The 20,332-nt window shown below is 39.5% G+C and overlaps 1 protein-coding gene across 1 annotated transcript in view; it reads right to left on the bottom strand.

Moving 5' to 3' along the window:
• LOC127434540 (obscurin-like) overlaps positions 1–18,292 on the bottom strand; it is a 62,895-nt gene extending 44,603 nt beyond the window's left edge. The window contains exons 1-23 of the mRNA XM_051687358.1: positions 17,197–18,292; positions 14,993–15,262; positions 14,487–14,747; positions 14,039–14,341; positions 12,117–12,383; positions 11,922–12,028; positions 11,227–11,395; positions 9,491–9,766; positions 8,691–8,966; positions 8,259–8,534; positions 7,563–7,838; positions 6,812–7,087; positions 6,104–6,379; positions 5,153–5,428; positions 4,749–5,024; positions 4,289–4,555; positions 3,830–4,099; positions 3,471–3,737; positions 1,792–2,058; positions 1,580–1,692; positions 1,279–1,432; positions 944–1,105; positions 68–172 (exon numbers count right to left, since the gene is read on the bottom strand). Of these exons, the coding sequence (XP_051543318.1) occupies positions 68–172; positions 944–1,105; positions 1,279–1,432; positions 1,580–1,692; positions 1,792–2,058; positions 3,471–3,737; positions 3,830–4,099; positions 4,289–4,555; positions 4,749–5,024; positions 5,153–5,428; positions 6,104–6,379; positions 6,812–7,087; positions 7,563–7,838; positions 8,259–8,534; positions 8,691–8,966; positions 9,491–9,766; positions 11,227–11,395; positions 11,922–12,028; positions 12,117–12,383; positions 14,039–14,341; positions 14,487–14,747; positions 14,993–15,262; positions 17,197–18,292 (6,286 nt within the window). The remainder of the gene's footprint in view (positions 1–67; positions 173–943; positions 1,106–1,278; positions 1,433–1,579; positions 1,693–1,791; positions 2,059–3,470; positions 3,738–3,829; positions 4,100–4,288; positions 4,556–4,748; positions 5,025–5,152; positions 5,429–6,103; positions 6,380–6,811; positions 7,088–7,562; positions 7,839–8,258; positions 8,535–8,690; positions 8,967–9,490; positions 9,767–11,226; positions 11,396–11,921; positions 12,029–12,116; positions 12,384–14,038; positions 14,342–14,486; positions 14,748–14,992; positions 15,263–17,196) is intronic.
• Positions 18,293–20,332: the final 2,040 nt, after the last annotated feature.

Genomic DNA, 20,332 nt, shown 5'->3' with positions numbered 1-20,332 from the left:
GTTCATTAGTTTTAACACTCATTGCAAAATACATGCAGCATTTGGCAGTCTTTCCTCAATCACGAACCTTTAACCTTCAGTTTAGCAGTTGATGTCGCCTTCTCAGCCGTGAACTTGACTTCACCTGCATCCTCAGCCTTCACGGATTTGAAAAGCAAAATGTATGTTCTTCCTGAGATAGAAAGTTTAAACTGAGTTATGAATGAATGAACGTTACATTTATATAGTGCTTTTCTGACACTACATTCAAAGCGCTTTACACAGTGAACAGAGGACTCTCCTCAACCACCACCAGTGTGCAACATCCACCTGGATGATGTGACTGCAGCCATAGTGCACCAGTATGCTCACCACACACCAGTTATTGGTGGAGAGGAGAGAGTAGAGTTATTGAGCCAATTAATGGATGGGGATTATTAGGAAGCCATGACTGATAAGGGCCAATGGGGGGAATTTGGCCAGGACACCAGGGTTACACCACTACTCATTTCGAGAAGTGTCCTGGGATTTTTAATGACCACAGAGAGTCAGGACCTCAGTTTAACGTCTCATCCAAAGGACGGTGCCTTTTTACAGTATAATGTCCCCATCACTATACTGGGGCATTAGGACCCACACAGACCACAGGGTGAGCACCCCCTGTTGGCCTCACTAATACCTCTTCCAGCAGCAACCTTAGTTTTCCCCAATAGTTCTCCCATCCAGGTACTGACCAGGATTAACCCTGCTTAGCTTCAGTGGGCAATCAGTCTTGAGCTACAGGGTGATATGGCTGCTTAGAGTTACAATTACTTTTATTTATCCGATTTTGTGAAGTTCTCAATACAGTTTCAAGCCCTTGAAGGTATTCTTCAACCTACATTAAATACTGTGAGTACATCTCCTTTTTCTAGAGGTCTGTTTAATACAACGCTACATACAAAGTTAATTCAGTTCAATTTACCCTCCTGCCTCATCTTGATGTTGTCTCCGGCTTTGAGCTTGGTGTCTCCTTTGTGCCACTGAGCCTCTACTTCATCGTAAGAGACCTCACAAACAAATGCTGCGCTCTCCTTCTCCATCACCTCTACATCCTGAAGAGCCTTCACAATCTTAATATCTCGGGCTACAAAAGCATGGAAAAGAGTTAAAGGTTTTAAAGAGTATTTTGTCTTCCTATTTTATCTGGCACAACAAATCAGGTTCTGATGCAACATTGCAATGTCGATTGTATCACTTTCAAATTTGTGCTTGAATATGTTTGGGTCACTCTTTCATACGGGAGTGATTCCTCTTTACCATGAACAGTGAGCTTGGCTGACGTGTTGTCATCTGTTGTTCTGCATATATACTGGCCCTGGTCCTCATGGGCACACTTTTGGATCAGGAGGCTGTGCTTGTTGCCCTGGGAATGGATGCCAAATTTCTTTCCTGGTTTCAGTTCCTCATCATCCTGATGGAATAAAATCAACAAACTTAAATTAACCCTTTTTGTGTTTTCACATATTGTCTAGACATATTGTCTACCTCCATTTAAATTTGGTAACATATTTTATAAGAATTTATAATCATAATTATAAATCAAATCAAATACCAATACCTTAAACCACTTGACATCAGCATTTGCTCTTGACACCTCACATTCAAAAGTGACTTTGTCCTTTTCGGGAGCGCTGATATCTTGTAGAGGTTTGAGGATCTTCACAGCAGGCTCTGTGCACAAAACATCAATAATTAAGACTATATGTGATCTTGATTTTGTTAACAGTCATAGTCAAGCAGAGATATTCTTTAAGAGTGCATTGTACTCACCTGTAATAATGAGTTTGCCAGTTGTATGTACACCATCGGCCTGGAATGTGATAGTTCCACCATCACTTATCTTCAAGTGGGACATAGTCAAGCAATGCTTATTTGCCAGTGCTGTAATGAGAATATTGGGTCCTGCTTTAAGTTTCTTGCCATCTTTACTCCAGGAACCTTCTATGTCAGTCTTACTGAGCTCCACTTCCATAGTGACAGTCTCCTTTTCTTGTACTTTAATCTCTTTCAGGCCTTTTACCACCTGGACCTTCTTAACTGAATACCAGAACAACAACAAAGGAGTTAAACATATTAAATGTATATGGAAACACTAGTACAGGGGTCGGCAACCTATGGCACGCGTGCCAGCATTGGAGGGGTAATCACTGGCTCGTCAGCAATGGCAAGAAAGGAGTAGACTATTTTATTTATATAAATTCCGCACCTGCATTCCAATCGACATCTTGATGTAATCCTTCCTCATGATCACACAGCGTGTTTTCATGAGCTGAATGGGAGGCTAAACAAAAAATTTACATGTGACGAGACTGCAGCATACCCAATAGACTCGTGCAGCGCATGCAAGCCATTCATGCATCATGAGCCGGCAGCGCTTCACTTTCGGTTAATCGCGCGATTAAACACGCCCGCTTTGCTTTGGTCAGGCTGCACGGATGACAGTCTACATTCCGTGTTTCATTTGTTTCTTTTTGCTTTCAGAACAACACGTGATGTAATAAGGAAAACACAACTTTTAATCCTTTAGATTTCCAACCCAGCATACAGGTACACCCTCCTTAAACCAGTCACACTCAAAATTACATTAAACGATTAAAAGAGAAAACATAAACCCACATAGTGGGGTTCAAAAATCTTTTCAAGTCTATTCAAAATATAAATTAAAACTGGAAATTAAGTTTTAAGATTTTGCATTTGCGATTCACCAAAAAGGGCTAAATAGTTGATCGGCTTGTGATACGTGAATGGCTTGCACGCGCAGCACGAGTCTCGTCACACTTTAATAGTGTTTAGCCTCCCATTCAGCTGATGAAAACATGCTGCGTGATCATGAGGAAGGATTACATCAAGATGTAGATTGGAATGCAGGTGCGAAAATCTTCATATAAATAAAATAGTCTGCTCCTCTCTCGCTGCTGCTTGCGTGCTAGTGATTACATGATTACAATGACATAATATAAGAATTATTTAAGATTCCACACAATTTCGTGATCAGTAATCAAATAAGCAACTTTGTGACACTAACTGTGTTAACTCATTTTGTACAAAAGGACAGGTTTTATTTCATTAAAGCACTTAAGATGCTCTGTGAAAATTCACATGCAGGATCATGATTAAATCATAAGCATTAGATTTTGCACAAAATGTTCACAAACTGTTTTGCTGATAAAATCATTTGTAATGAAAGATAAATGATTAAATAAGAAAATGCAAAATAGAAACATTTTCACAAGTGGATTCATACTTCGGATAACCGCATAAATTTGCAGGCATTGGCACAGTCATTGACCAGGAAAATAAAAAATGGCACTCCATGTCAAAAAGGTTGCCGACCCTTGCACTAGTACCTGCGAATCCTAGTGACAAGTTTCCATGGTGTTTTATCTACTGGATTACAAGTTTAAACCGATGCAACATAAGCAACATAAACATATTAAAGGTAGTCTTACTCTCCACTGTCAGTTTGGCCTGGGTCTTGTCATCCAGGGTTTCACAGGAGTAGTGTCCTCTGTCACCATTTGTCACGCTCTTCAGGACCAGAGTTTGCTTGGTACCCTCCACATGGATCTCCAGGTTTCCTCCTGGCTGTTGTACCACACCGTTCTTCATCCATTTCACATCTGTTGAAGGTTTGCTGAGCTCAACTTCCAACCGAACTGTGTCCTGCTCTTGCACAGTCATATCTGCAAGCTTCTTTTTGAAGGTTACAGGAAGTTCTGCAACAGGCATCAGGGAAAATCAATCAGCATATTGGCAGTCAGAAACATACAGTGTTTACAGTGACAAAAGAGAACTAGAAACTCCTTACGTTGTACTTGCAGTGTGGCTTTGCAAACTTTCCCTTCAGCATCAATACTGATCACTCCTGCATTTTCTTGAGTGACAGCTGTGATGGTGAGGGAGTGACTGCTTCCTCCGTGAGCGATCTTAAATTTGGGACTGGCTGTTATGGGAATGTCATTACGCAGCCATCTGACATTCACATCGTTTGGAGTGATGGAGCATTTGAAGATGGCATCTTTGCCTTCATTTGCAACAACATTGTTCAGTTTGGTAGTGAACCTCACCAGGCGTGGGGCTATAATTGCATAAAGAGTTGGAAAATTATATTAGAAGTCTGAGAGAAATGAAAGTTAATGAAGATGGGTACATTATAAGACATTTTTATTTTTGGGTGAAATATACCATTTAATAAATTGTGTTCGGTTCATTTTAATGATGAATTGATGACCTTTAGCAAGCAAACACGGATACAGATGGTCCTCACCTTTAGTGGTGACTTTGGTGGAGGTCTTGTCATCTTTGCATTCACAGCTGTACTCCCCATCATCCTCCTGAGCCACTACAGACACAGTCAAGATGCAGCTGGTGCCATCGGTGCGGATGTTGTACCTGCCACCATGTTTGATTTCCTTGCCATTATGCTTCCAAAGGACATTACCTGTGGCTTTGTTGAGGCTGCAGGAAAGGGTCATGGTGCTCTCTAATACTGCAGACAATGGCTGTAATGGCACCACAAATTTCAAAGGTACTTCTGAGGGAAGTATAAAGACAAAAAACACACCATGATTGGGCCACATCTTGAACTTCATAAAAAGCATAAAAATTACACAAATGTCTCCAAATCAGGGGTATAGATAACCACGTCTGAACTCCACAACAATAAAAACACTTCTTTATTTATCTATATGAAATTATTTGCTATAATATTGCAATTTAGATTTTACCTTTGACTTCAACCGTAAACTCGACCTTGTCTTCAGCCATCTGGCAAGAGTAAGTGCCACTGTCTATGGATTTGGAGGATTTAACGACAAGGAAACGTGAGCGACCTTCCTGTTTCATCTCATACTTGGATCCTTCTTTCAGTTCCACTCCATCCCTGAACCACTTAACATTACAACTCTCTGAAGTCACCTCAGTTTTCAAAACAAACTGCTCTGTTGTCTCAACCACCACAGTTTCTTTTGTCAATGATGTCTTCTGGAATTTGGGAGCAAAATCTAAGAAAAAAAGCAAATCTTCACTAAACTGAAGGTATAATTTGATGTTCTGGAGGATGACTCTCTGAGCTCCATGGACTGCTAAAAAATAGTCTCTGGAAATTAAATATCATGCAAACTGATCTCACCATCTACTTGAATCTTAAAGACCAGCTTCTCATGTCCTGCTTCACAGGTGTATTCTCCAGCATCCTTCTTCTCCACATTCTCCAGCACCAGCTGACGGCTCTTGCCCTTTGACTCCATGTGGACACTCTTACTGGAGCTCATCTGCTTGCCATTCTTGAACCATTTTACTTCAGTCTTGGTGTCAAAAACTTCACAGCTAAGTGTGGCTTTCTGGGACTTTGAAACCTTCACTTCCTTCTGATAGGAGTCCTTGTTGGTGAAGGCAGCTTTGGGCTCTAATGAGGCAGTAGAAAGAGTTTACTTCATTCAAAGAGTAGTTTGTATATTTACTGAGAAAGCCAAACAAAGTCACAAGAGAAGTTTGACATAGAATTTGGAAAGTGACAAGAAATGCTCCATTCTATGACAGGCCATGTCCAAACTAATCTGTTTTAATTTCAAACCACATTGATTTTTATATTTACGTCTCTCATCCACACTGGAATAGCGTTGTCCTCCACTGAAAATTGAGACTTTCAAAAAAGCTTTCCAGTACTGCATACTTTGAAAAACTATAACATTAGAAACTCAAAAATGGGAGTTTTAGAACAAAAATGGATTAGTGTGGACATGGATACTGTAGCACTTAATATCAATTATTTATCAGACATCTTTATTTATACAGTATATCATAGTTGATATAATCAACAGTTTTACAAAAACGTTGAAAATGGTTGTTGCTGACCGCAAAAGAAAAAAAAAATTTATAAAAGAAAAATTTTAGTTTCTCACTTTGCATAAATAGGCAAAAAAATAAAATAAATCATAGCTGTTTAAACAACTCAATGAGGACTGCCAAGTATGGACACATTTAACAAACCAATGCAGACTGTGAATGTTATTTGATCAACCAATGAGTTAAAAAAATACCAAATGGACAGAACCAATCAGAACAGTCAATTTTGACATACCTTCCAACAGCATCTTAAATACTAGCTTCTCGTTTCCTGCCGCACAGGTGTATTCTCCAGCATCCTTCTTCTCCACATTCTCCAGCACCAGCTGATGGCTTTTGCCCTTTGACTCCATGTGGACACTCTTACTGGAGCTCAACTGCTTGCCATCCTTGAGCCATTTCACTTCAGTCTTGATGTCAGAAACTTCACAGCTCAGTGTGGCTTTCTGGGAAGCTAATACCTTGACCTCCTTTTGATAGGAATCCTTGTTGGAGAAGGCAGCTTGAACATCTGGTGGGTCAGTCATAGTGAAACAAGGATACGATATCAGAAACAAATATTTTTGTTTAAATATATAAATTGAGACACTTGAGAAAGTCTGAACAGTAGAATATGTTTTAAGCAAAGAAATTAACTTATCTAATCATGTTGCAGACTGAAACTTGCTTTTAGTTCCCTAGCATTAAAATAGGCAAGAAATCTCTTTTACCTATAAATCTACCTTAATGGTAATTTCTTCTTATCTTAAAAAAAACAACATATTTAAATATATTTTTAGATATAACAATATCATAGCTTACTGAATGCTCTCTTTAACCAGATACCAGGCATTTGGCAAACTTGCTATATGTGAAGTTTAATTCATTTTAACTTTGGTTTCTTCCACAAAGTAGGAAAACTTCAATGAAAACAAACAGACAAACACAGGGATGTTTTTCATACCTTCCACCAGAATCTTGAAGACCAGCTTCTCATTTTCAACTTCACAGGTGTATTCTCCAGCATCTTTTTTCTCCACCTTCTCCAGCACCAGCTGACGAGTCTTGCCCCTTGACTCCATGTGGACGCTCTTACTGAGGCTCAATTGCTTGCCATCCTTGAACCATTTCACCTCAGTTTTGGCATCAGAAACTTCGCAGCTCAGTGTGGCTTTCTGAGAAGCTGATACTTTGACTTCCTTCTGATAAGAGTCTTTGTTGGTGAAAGCAGCTTGAGTTTCTATGGAAACAGTATGAGGGAAACAGGTTTATTATCATATACACCATAATTATCATCAAAACAAGCAAATATTCTACACTGTAAAAAAATAAAAATTACTTGAGGCACCATTTGGGGTTCCTCAGCTGCCACACCGAAGGATCCCTCTGAAGATCCTCCAGGTAACTTTTCAGTTTTTTGAGAAAATTACTGTTTATTCCTACAAGAACTCTAACAAACTCTAAGGATCAACAGTTCCTTCAATAACCCCAACATAAGAATAAGAGAAAGGCTTTAAAGCTCTTGAAATATATTTTGAAGTACCTTAAGGACATAAATAGGATATTTTAGGCTACTTTAAAGGGCGTCTGGAGGATCTCCAGAGGGTTCTGCGGGAGTGGTAGCTGAGGAACCCCAAATGGTGCCTCGAGTATCTTTACATTTTACAGTGTAATTGATAAAACCAAATTAAACATGACAAAAATAATTTCCATACCTGCTACCTGAATCTTAAAGATCAGTTTCTCATTTTCAGCTTCACAGGTGTATTCTCCAGCATCCTTCTTCTCCACATTCTCCAGCACCAGCTGACGAGTCTTGCCCCTTGACTCCATGTGGACACTCTTACTGAGGCTCAATTGCTTGCCACCCTTGAACCATTTCACCTCAGTTTTGGTATCAGAAACTTCGCAGCTCAGTGTGGCTTTCTGAGAAGCTGATACTTTGATTTCCTTCTGATAGGACTCCTTGTTGGTAAAAGCAGCTTGATTTTCTGTGGTGGCAGTATGAGGGGTACAGGTTTATCACCATAAATACCATAATTATCATGAAAACAAGCAAATATTCTCCACTGTAAAAAATAAATGCTACTTGTGGCACCATTTGGGTGTTCTGCAGCTACCACAACAAAGAAACCCTCTGGAGATCCTCAAGACAACCTTTCAGTTCATTGAGAACTCTAAGGACTATCAAAGGTTCCTTCAGTAACCCCATCATAAGAGAAAGGCTTAGAGGATCTTGAAATATACCTTTAGGACATAAATAGGATATGTTAGGCTACTTTTAAGGGTGTGAGGAGGTACTCCAAAAGGTTCTGCCTGTGTGGCAGCTGAGGAACCCTAAGTGGTGCCTTGAGTATTTTTAATTTTTAAATGATAAAACCAAATTGAATATTCCAAAGAAATTACCATACCTGCTACTTGAATCTTAAAGATCAGTTTCTCATTTCCAGCTTCACAGGTGTATTCACCTGCATCTTTCTTCTCCAAATTCTCCAGCACAAGCTGACGGTTCTTGCCCTTTGACTCCATGTGGACGCTCTTACTGGAGCTCAACTGCTTGCCATCCTTAAACCATTTCACCTCAGTTTTGGTGTCAGAAACTTCACAGCTCAGTGTGGCTTTCTGGGAAGCTGATACTTTGACTTCCTTCTGATAAGAGTCCTTGTTGGAGAAGGCAGCTTGAATGTCTGGTGGAAAAATCATGGTGTTGGAATGCAATATCAGAAAAAAGCAGCTCACTATTATAAACAACAAAAACAGCAAAAATCAAATGATTATTTATCGTTACAAGACCAGGGCAAAACCAACAAGTAAACAGACAAACACTGGGTTGTTGTTCTTACCTTCCACCTGAATCCTAAAGAGCAGCTTCTCATTTCCAACTTCACAGGTGTATTCTCCAGCATCCTTCTTCTCCACATTCTCCAGCACCAGCTGACGGCTCTTGCCCTTTGACTCCATGTGGACACTCTTACTGGAGCTCAACTGCTTGCCATCCTTGAACCACTTTACTTCAGTCTTGGTGTCAGAAATTTCGCAGCTCAATGTTGCTTTCTGGGAGGTGGAAACCTTCACTTCCTTCTGATAGGAGTCTTTGTTAGTGAAAGTAACCTGAGTTTCTGAAAGAACATTCATCGTGTGGGTGCCATAGTTATCGAAGTTATCAAAATATCTCAAACATAAGAAAATAATAAATAAAATACTTTTATTTCAAATTTAATAACCTCTTAGAGCTTGTTTTTCCAGACACTAATTAAGTCTAGAGTTATGGCACAAATGTTTTGTTCAAGGTTAGATCAGAGGCGAAAATCAGCACTTCACTTCTGAAAGTTGCATTTTAAAAGACCATAACCATTGATGGACTAAAAAAGTCCACACTATGACCTGACATTTTCATGATAAATGACATGGTACACTTTGATATACAACTTACACAAGGCTAATAACTTTTCACTTGATAACTTTATAACTTTTAATTTCAATTGTTAAATCATTTATTAGCTGTATGAGAATTTAATGTTAAGCTTCACCAGCATTGTTAAAAAAACCATAAAGTTATGACATTAATTAGGAATCTTGGCATGTCTGATTCATCCTGTTCATTTAAATTTTTTGTTTCAGACTAATTAGTGCTTCATTTTACCTTTTATCTTGACCAGGAATGTCACCCTGTCCTCTGCCGTCTCACACGAGTAGTGGCCTTCATCGCTCTGCTTGGCACCCTTGATGACCAGCTTCCTTTGTGTCCCCTGAGACACAAAGGTTGTCCTCTTGTCCTCTGTTATTTCTTTCTGTTCTTTCTTCCACACAACAGCAGCTCCAGGAGAAGCGACCTCACAGCTCAACACCACGTCACCCATCAGAGCATCTCTCTCCTGGGGCTGAGCACGTGGCTTGCTTATAAACTTAGCTGGTTCTTCTGTCAGGGGAAAATGGAAGATTAGATACTGAAAAGTTTGTGCTTTTTACATGATCAGTAACAGGAAATGGAATATAGAAAACAGATCACACATGGCATAAGAAACATCCACTGTCCATTTCTAAAAATAAACTTTGAAACACTGAAAAATGGTGACGCTCAAATATATATGTATAAACAGTATATGTTTTACATTTACTGTGTCAGGAACTAAAATGTTGCAAAAATTGGAAACAATATCAGTTCAAAAACATACATTTAATTTTAAGGATCAAACTTAGTTAAATTTACACAACAGTTTGTTCCAGTTGTCTAATTTGATTGGACAAGCAGTGTTCCGAGAGTGCTGATATTTCGTAGAACAGCACTGGGACTCTTCTCTGTTTGTATCTATCTGCTTGTCTGTATTTTGGCATTCCAGATGGACTGTCAGACTGTGTTGCTTGGTGGCATGCAAAGCTTGATACTATTACTTCTTTTGGAACTATATTAATTGGCAGAGAACAATATATATATATATATATATATATATATATATATATATATATATATATATATATATATATATATAAACTAACTAGCCAAATTTTGTCTGAAATGCAAGTTACTTGATATTAACTTCTTGTTTATAAAACTATTGTAAAGTAGTAATATAACACAAGCAAGATCACTGTTGCTACTTTAAAAGTACTTCCTATCTTTAACCAATCTTTCCGTATCCTAAAAGTTTTATTTATAGTGTCTGAAACAGCTTTATTGAGTGTTCATCAAGATGTCTTAGTGTTGTTTACCAATTCTACACAACAGTATCAAATATAAGAACCGTCATGTCTATGAAACCTCAAAGCATATTGAATATGATGCCTGTGAGTGTTTGAGTGCGATGCAGCTCTTTTACCTGACAACACACCCTCAAACGCTTCCTGTGGAGTAGCTCAAGCCCAGCTCTCCCTAGCTGTCAACTCTGACATCTTACACCATTTATCCACTCAGTACTTTCTGTACTATGCTGGGATAGGAACCATTGACTGCAGAGCAAAGATTTTAACTAATGGGAAATGGAAATCCCCAAATACTCCAAAAAAAAAAAAAAAAAAAAAGCCAGACGCAGTGCAACGAATGAAATAGAGTGCAACGAATGAAAAAGAACCCAGTTGTTATGAGTTTTTGAAAGTTGAAGTTGTGTTTAACTTGTCTAAAAAATTTGCCTCTCTTGCACAAGCTGCTGATAAAACAGTGAAATGCAGTAAAACAGTAGACATCCATCTAGTGCATGTTTACATAGAAAATACATTTTTAAAAAGCACAGATGGACCCAAACACGTGAATAGCCCCCAAGAGAAGAGGAGGCTATGACATATAACAAAAATGTACCAAAGACAACTTAAAGATCATTTTAGGATTATAATTTAGGTGGAAAGTCTCTCTGTGTGTCTGACATTGAAAATAGCTCATATCACCTTTAAGGGCAAGTTGAACAGACATTTTATCGCCGTCACACATGCACTCATAGATGCCCATGTCCTCATGGGTAACGTTGTGGACTGTAAGTATACGTTTGCGTTCCACACTTGTGGCTTCATATTTTCTACCCATTCTCAGTTCCTTCCCATTCTTCATCCAGATCACCTGTGGCACAGATAGGTCAATTTCAAAATGTTTAATAAAATGACTGATTTAAATTAGTGTTTATTATTTAGAGATGGTAGAGCTCTTTCCTTTTGTTTTAAGAATGAATGTTATTTCCATGATGGCATTTAAAGCTGTGTAATGTTTTAGATGTTAAAATACTTTCTTCTATCTCAGCCTAATATGCATAGACAACTATAAGTAACCCATTCCAAAGTCAATATATGTGGTTCTGTGACACTGTCAAAGTATTACTCTGTTGGTTTAGGGGTCCCAACACAGCAACATTGGTTCAATCAATGGTGTGAGTTTAGGTGGGACAATCTGTTTGTTCGACTAATCGCAGATGGGGAAATATGCAGGAAAGCTGTCTGAAAACAATCATTGTTTTTGAGATTCTGTTTGGTGATGCTAGTGGTGCAAAAATTAAACTTTTCAGCTTTAATAGTTCCTCTGAGATAATTTATTAATTTACAGTTGTTTTCTAATTTCTAACTCAATATAACTCATTAATGCATGTTTTCACCTGGACACTTGGGTTGGACACTTCAGTATGCATCTGTGCAGAGGAATGTGCACTGAAGGTAAACACCTCCACTTGAGAAGATTTACTGGTGAAACGTGCAAGGGTGGCTAGAGAAGAAAGACAAAATATCAGATAAAGAACATGATTGAACTGCAGAAACAGCACCTGCTGCAAGCAATGCCCTTCCTTTCTTACCGTTCACATTGAGCGTGCAAACGCTCTGAGATCCGCCACCCACAAACTTGACCTGTGCTCCATCCAGCGCCATAGACACCTCCCTGATGACCAGTGAGTGTGTGGTCTTTGAACGTGTGATCAGGTATTCAGATCCACTACGGATCATTCGTTCGTTTATAGTCCAGGAGCCTGAGCATACGGCTGAGAGCTCCACGATGAAGGTGGCTTCTTCTCCGGCATGTGCACTGCAGCTCACCAGGCCTGTCTTTACTGATGCTGTTGGCTCTGAGCAGATAATTAGAATATTTTAATAACTTAGCCAAAAAACAACTGACTGATGTAGAATGATTTTTAAAAAATTCTTCTACAGAGGCATACAGGTGCATTAGCCAAGGTTGTGCCTCCGCTTGTGTATTTGACGCTGCTAAACCAGATACTTCAGATGCGTCGCAACACTTCAAAATCAGATGAACCGCGGTACAAATGCGTATCAACCTGTATAATTGAGAACCAACTGATGTACTCCAAGTCTAGATAAACGTTTTAATGCAAAGAGGAACTTGACGATAGATTTGATTATTATGACAGATAAACACCCCCCATTTGTTTTTTGTTTGTTTTTAATCCCCTTTTATCACAAACTGGAATGCCCAATTCCCACTACTTAGTAGGTCCTCGTGGTGGCACAGTTACTCACCTCAATCCGGGTGGCGGAGGACAAGTCCCAGTTACCACCGATTCTGAGACAGTCAATCCGTACATCTTATCACGTGGCTCGTCGTGCATGACACCGCAGAGACTCCGCATATGGAGGCTCATGCTACTCTCCATGATCCACGCACAACTTACCACATGCCCCATTGAGAGCGGGAACCAATAATCGCAACCACAAGGAGGTTACACCATGTGACTCTTCCCTCCCTAGCAACCGGGCCAATTTGGTTGCTTGGGAGACCTGGCTGGAGTCACTCAGTACGCCCTGGATTCGAACTCGTGACTCCAGGGGTGGTAGTCAGCGTCAATACTCGCTGAACTACCCAGGCCCCAATGCCCCCATTTGTAACCTAACCCCCCCCCCCCCCACTAATTTGCTCTCCGTGCCCCCTAGCATCCTTTGAACACCCCTTGAGGACCCCTGACTTAAACTAAAATGCCAGATTTATTCCACTATTCTTAACAGAAATGATCACAGTGGGATGATGGTGTTGACATGTTGAAGCCGTGACCACAGAGACTTAAACATTGTTTGTTTAAAATATTAAAAAATATAAAACTTACCAGACCACGTGTTCTACTGTTGCATCCGCCATAAGCAGGAAGTGAGAAAGGAGCTCAGAGTTATAGCTGATCATGACATTGTCTAATTTATTCAGGATTATAAAAAATATGACGGAGATGACGCAAAGTGATGACACAAATTTGATAGGCAGTTTTTAATGGAAAATATAATTTAAAGTTTACTTTATGTATTGTTTGATATCTTACAGATCCCTACCTTTCATTTGATATTTATTATATTTAGGAATTTGTTGCATTATTAAATACTTTGCCAGTTTAACATTTGTGACCTCTTGCTGAGGACAGGTTAAGTTACACATGCTTCCATGTGTACAGCATGCATTTAAAAAAGAATCTAACAAAATTATTAAAAAATTATAAGTAATAAATGCCCTGATTATACACATTTCCTTTAAATTTAACTTTTCCAGTATTTTTTTTATAATGAATTTCTTGATTTTTAACATAAAGAGGACTTTTGTATGTAGGACATGTTCTGTCCCTTATCTCAAGAATCAGTGCATGGTATTCTTTAAAGGAAACTTGATGTGCCATGTAAATACCATGGTATATGAATATGGCAATCAAACCATTCAGAGTACTTTTTTGTAAGGCTAAGTATGGCCACAGTATGGCAAGTAACCAAGTTAAGCTTTGCTCACCAAGATAGAACGTTCCAGGGATCTCCAAGTAGGCACTCTGACCAAAATCATTGACGGCTGAGATACGGAACTGGTAGCTCGCCTCCTCATGGATGTCACTGATGGTGTATTTGGTGCTAGACACAACTGTACTTGTGACTTTCACCCACGTTTGGGCTCCCACTTTCCTACGTTCCACAATGTAGCCGGTGATGGGCACAGGCCGCTCACTGTCTGGCGGGGACCAGCACAATGTGATCGAGAACTCTGTCTTGTTCCGCACTGTTGGCTCAACTGGGGGATCTGGGGGATGTTTCCTTGGTGCTGCAGACAAAGGATAAGAGGTTGTTAAAAAGGATAAAAAACAGAAAATCTGTATCCTTGGAAAAGACCATCTTTGACCAGCATGAATTTCCATGCTGAAATTCATATATGGGTAGGTTGTGGTCTGATTTATAAATGTACTCACCAGTGACAGAGAAGCGAGTTGAGGTCTTGCAGTCACCAGCGATGAAGGCCACTTCGCCCGAGTCCTCCGTGGTACATTCCCGAATAGTGAGGGTGTACTGTCTGTTTATGCGGGCAATGATAATTCGGGAGTCCTCCTTTAGCCTCTCCCCATTCCTGGTCCAGTATGCATCATTTACTGGTTGCTCAAGTTCCACACAGAAGATCACAGTATCACTAACCGGCACCACTGTCCTCCTAGGCAGCTTTTTAGTGATGTTGCCTAAAGAGTAAGAATAAGAGCACATTAAGACAATCTCTTGTGTCTTACAATGAGTCAAGACCAGCAATTCTTTACAACAAAATAATTTCATAGGCTTTAGATACAGTACATCAAAGGATGACCCAAGAGGTATAAACTGCAATTTTTGTACAATAGAAAACTACTTTTTTGCTTTACACTAGGTAAACCACAGTCATTTAAACAATACGGTAATGGTGGTGATGGGGTTCCACTTAGATAATTACCCAGTACTGTAAGTTCGGCCACAGTGCGGCTGCCTTCCTTCATCTCGCAGATGTAGACAGCATCGTCATTAGTGGTGACATTGTGAATAGTGAGGCGACGCAGGGTGCCCTGCTCATCCATGTGGTACTTGACACTTTCCTCCAGACGAGTCTCCTCCATGTACCAGCTGGCCTGGGTGTTCGACAAGGGTACTTCACACTGCAGAGTCGCTGTTTCCTTTTCCTTCACCTCGACGTCCTGCAGCTTCCTCTTGAATGGAATCTTTGGCTCTGATAAGGATACAAATAAGTAAACATTCAGAGTGCCATACAACTGTCAATCATGATTTGACAGGATTCTTCACCATTTGTTTACAGTTATAAATGTGACATAAGCAATAAACATCAAACCTGTCTATCAAATAAAACAAATACATTATTGATGTTTTGAATGTAATATTTCTAGAGTATGCATTATAAGTTCTTTCCTCAACTTTTTAGGAAATAATCATTATATTTTAAGAGTTTAATTTTTCCAGCCACTTAAATGACAACTTTAAGAGTAAGTAGAGGCTTCTGACATACGGATGAGCTGGCAACGCACAAGTGAGAAGTGCCAATCCTACTATGGCTAGCGCCTAATTAACAATGAGTCTTTCAGAAAATTACATAATCTGATGTAATTACTGTACATCAAGCTGATGAGCTTTATTATGTGCCCACCAGCACATTTTCCAAATCATTCATGTGCCCCTGATCATTAACCAACAATTTTTTGTAGTTCTTCTTGACTGCCACACACCAAATGCTTTTTGTTTCTTTGTGTAAGTGGCCGTTCACATAGGACGTGTTCTTGCATTCATTTGCACACTTATAAAAAAAATAAAATAAAAAATAAATAAATAAAAAAATAAAATTCCTTCTCCTTTCACTTGATGGACATCTTTGCCCATTGCAACGTGTCTCACTGTTTTTCAGCAACTTGTGTCAAGATGCTGTCAAGTTAATTGAAGAACCTGCATCCGGTTCAGTTACGTTGTATTGTGTCTAGCTGTTTTTGAATGCAAGATCAAGTCCTACTCTGTGTTTTATCGACAGACATATGTCTGACATTCAATTTCAGATGATCAAGTTGGTAATTTAAATCTCATTTACACAAAACAGCCTTAAATGTCACGAACTTTACTTTCCTAATCCCTATACAGGAACGTCACTACATTTTGGACTGGGATGGTTGATTGGCATCCGACTAAGTTTCTGTGACCTTTCTCTAAGTTGCCTATGGCATGAGAGTAACGATTAGAGCATAAGAACAAGCTTACAAAATATTATTGCTATACTTCTGGCTAAAATTAGAACAGTTCAACTGAATTTACACAATCTATGGAGGTCATTATGTTTATTTTGGGTTAGTTGGCAAAGATTGTGTTCCACAATAGCTTTGGATATGGATCAATGACAAATGTTGCAAACCCACATGTTGTCACACGGAAAGTCACCCACGCAATGGCGTTAGGCATTATCTTGCAACTAGCCATCACGACAACTGTGGACAAATCAACACCAGTAAAAAATAGGTGTAACATTACACCCTCTTAAAGACTCTTGCTAGCACTTTGCCTTGACCAAGCTGAAAGGCCAAGATTAATAGATTATAGTTTAATTTAAAGGTTGGTGATTTTATCGAGCTAGCTGTATTTTAACATGGTCATACTATATATTACTCTTAGTGTACACTGCTGAACTTTTCATTTGACTGAAAATCAAATCTAATTGTAATGCAAATTATAAAAGAAAAAGAAAAGTTTTCTGACCTGTAAAAACTGATTTAAGCATTAATTTGTAAACTATCACTGTAAATATTAAAAGATATTTGTGACACCATTTGGGGTTCCTTAGCTTCCACACAAGAGGAACCCTCTGGAGGTCCTCCGGACACCCTTTAAAGGCTCCTCAAATATCCTATGTACTGAAGGAACTTCAATATATATTTCAAGAGCCTCGAAGCCTTTCATTTATTGTGGAGTTACTTAAGAAACCATGGACAGTCCCTAGCGTTCTTTAGAGTTCTTGCAGGAACTAATGGTAAGATTTCTAGAGAACTGAAATGGTGTCTGAAGGATCTCCTGAGGGTTCTACCAGTGTGGCATCTGAAGTATACTTTATCGGGGGTAAATTAATTTTGTTACATTCTGCCACTTAAAGAACACAGACTAAATTCTGACCTTTGACAATCACTAGCACAGCGCTGTAGGTTTGTCCAGCCATGTTGGATGCATTGCATGTATATAGGCCATTATCACTCTGCTTGCAGTACAGCACCTTGAGGATGAAATTCTCTGCCTGGTCCTCATACATAACGTGTCTGCGACCCTCACTGATGTTGACTCCATCTTTACTCCAGATGATCTGTGGTTTGGGGTGGCCTGTGACGAAACAGCTAAGCTTTGCATGTTTACCCTCTGTCACTGTACATGTGCGGGTAAACACACCTTTGGGCAACATGCTCGCTAAGGCTGACACCCTCTGTTCCGGATCACAGGCAAGCCCCAAGCTGCCTAGTTCTTCTGTTATGTTGGAGGATGAGGTTGTAAGTGAGGTGGAGGAGCTTTCCATGGTGCGGTAGAAAGAGATGTCCTTCCTCATTTCTTCTTTTCGCCTTTGCATGTGTGAGAGGAGGGAAGTGCTCTTGTCCGCATTGAGTAGACGAGTGTCTTGAAGGTCCACCACCAGAGCTGCGGCAGACTGAACTCGACCAATGGAATTCTGCACGCGGCAGGTGTACGTGCCACTGTCCATGCTCCTAACACTCTGGATCCTCAGGGAGCTGGATTCGGTGTCCGAGGTAATCTTGATGCGGTTGGTCTCACCCAGGTACCGGCCATCCTTTTCCCAGTCAAAGTTGGGTGCTGGATGGGCTGACACACGGCAATAGAGGGTAACGTCACCTCCCAGACCCACGCGGGTGGAGATAGGTTTCATGGTAAACACTGGGGCATGGTCTACCACAGCTGGCGGCAACCCCACCTTCAGTGTCACAGCTGCATAGGCCTCTCCAACATTGTTTTTGGCACGACACATGTACTGACCGCTGTCTTCTAGAGTTACATCGTAGATGGTGAGTCGGTAAACGTCACCATCCTCAACTGTTTTGAAACGTCCCCCTGTGGAGAGAGGAAGTTTGTCTTTCTCCCAGGTAACAGCAAGCACAGGGTTTCCCATGATAGTACAGCTCAGCGAGGCATCTCGTCCCACGCTCAGTGAGAAGGCCTTAGGTCGAGTTAGAAAGCGTGGGGCCCCACCAAACAGATTCTGATCCATTACAGCTTTCTGCTGAAAGGAAATACAATTGTTTAAGGTAAAAGCGGTGTCATGAATAGATGAAAACATTGAAGAAGACTCAGTTAACACAAAAATACCTACAGTAAATCAAAAGTACTGTAGTTTCTTCAGTCGCAGAAAAAAACAGTATATTTTGCTGGTCAAACCACTTTGTACATAGTACCTACTTTAGAAAACTGGGTGACAAAGGGATGATTTCAGTACTGCTCATATTACACAGCTGTTTTCAGGCATGGAGCAAGGTAGTTGGAAATAAAACAAGACTGCATGTATCAGTAGATCAGTTTATATAACCAAATTCACACCAGTAAACAAGCATCCTCCTTTTCTCTCTTAAGAGAAAACAAATGTCAATAGAAGTATGAAAGAAACCCTTCAAGATAGTAGGGTCAGTCTAGTCTAATCAAGTCAGTTTTATTGGTACAGCGCTTTTCCACTATCAGGTCAGTCAACCACAACAGTTTTCTGTCCTGAGTACAGTTAACTAACCATGCTAAGAAATCTGGGCTGGGAACGGTTTGTAATCATACCATATTGAACCGTGGTCAAGTGGATTGCTGCTGGAACCATTTCTCACCAAGCTCAGAACCATTCGACCCGATGGTGGAAAAGGGCTTATTGTAGCTTTACAGAAACTAGTGCCATAATGGTACCAGTGTGAGCAAGGTGACTGTGGCAAGGAAAAAAACTCCCTAAAGTCTCGTTGGTAAGACTCTATGCTGGTGATACAAAGAATGCAGAATTAATCCCTGGTAGAGACAACCTGCGAACTGAAGAGATAAAAAGAGGACCCTGTCACCATTATGCTCTGGTACTGAACTCCAGGTTGTTTCAGGAGTGCTGCTTCTGAAATTAGCATACAGTAAGTCAGTGTAAATAAAAAGGGTCAACTAATGACAACATAACAAGTAACCATGTCAAGAGGGATCCTAAAATAAACATGAAATGAGAAGCGTTCAGTTTCAGTATGCTACAAATATGTTATGATGTTGGTTCTGTGAAAGGGTAAAGTGTGTAAACCTAAAAAAAATTACAATTAAAAATATAAATAACAAAAAGTAAAGAACAGCATCAAAACAAGTAAGCCCAACCTGAGAACTTAGAGATTTCCATTTATGGAAAATCTAACTTTAAGTATCTGTCAGCTAACAATGTACTGTACATGTGACCACTTATTAAAGACATACTGTATAAATGCCTTACTGCAATGCAGTGCTTTCATGTATTACTGCAAGCTATATCTATCTAATCACAAAACAATAAATCTTGTCATTTTTACATTGTCTAAATAATACACTAAAAAAATAACTCTTTGGCTGAACTTCCTTCAATCAAAGACAGTGGTTCAACATGTTTGAAATGAGTTTTCTTAAAATAAAATTACCATGTAATTTCAACTTTAATAACCAAGTAGAGGGAACCTAACCAAATCAAGTAAACCTAGCAAAATGTAACATGTCATAACACAAATGACACTCTAATAGTGATATGCTAGCTAGTGACAGGAAATGTTAGCACGCTAAGCACATGCTGGTGGGAAGCACTACTGAGTGCAAATTAGTCACATGATATGGTTATGAATTGCTAAATGGATAAAGAAAATGATAGAATACTCAAAATGTATAATACTGGCCCTCAACCAAGGCTCAAACTCCACTCTTCACTATGACAGTAACCCCTAAAACTACAACATAACAGAAATTTCTTCTAAATCTCAACATAACAAAACATTAAACACTAACAAGTCCCCCCTTTATTTTCATCCTGCACAACGACACATAAAATAAGACTTAATTTGAACATTTACTCTCCCTGTCAAGTACCATGCAAAGCATGCTGGGATCAAAAAACGTCTGCCCAGTTTAATTAGACCAAGAATTAAGTAAGGCTAACAAGACACTTTTTTGTTAAATCAACTTAACTGATTAAAACTTAACTTAAAAGTTCATCTAAGTTCCCGTGGTTACATACATTTTTAGAGTAATATGAACATGGGAGGATTGCATAAAACTGCCGAAA

Source organism: Myxocyprinus asiaticus, chromosome 44 (genome assembly GCF_019703515.2).
Source record: "Myxocyprinus asiaticus isolate MX2 ecotype Aquarium Trade chromosome 44, UBuf_Myxa_2, whole genome shotgun sequence".
NCBI lineage: Eukaryota > Metazoa > Chordata > Actinopteri > Cypriniformes > Catostomidae > Myxocyprinus > Myxocyprinus asiaticus.
The sequence above is the reverse complement of the archived record's forward strand: the minus strand, read 5'-3'. Positions and strand labels throughout refer to the sequence as shown.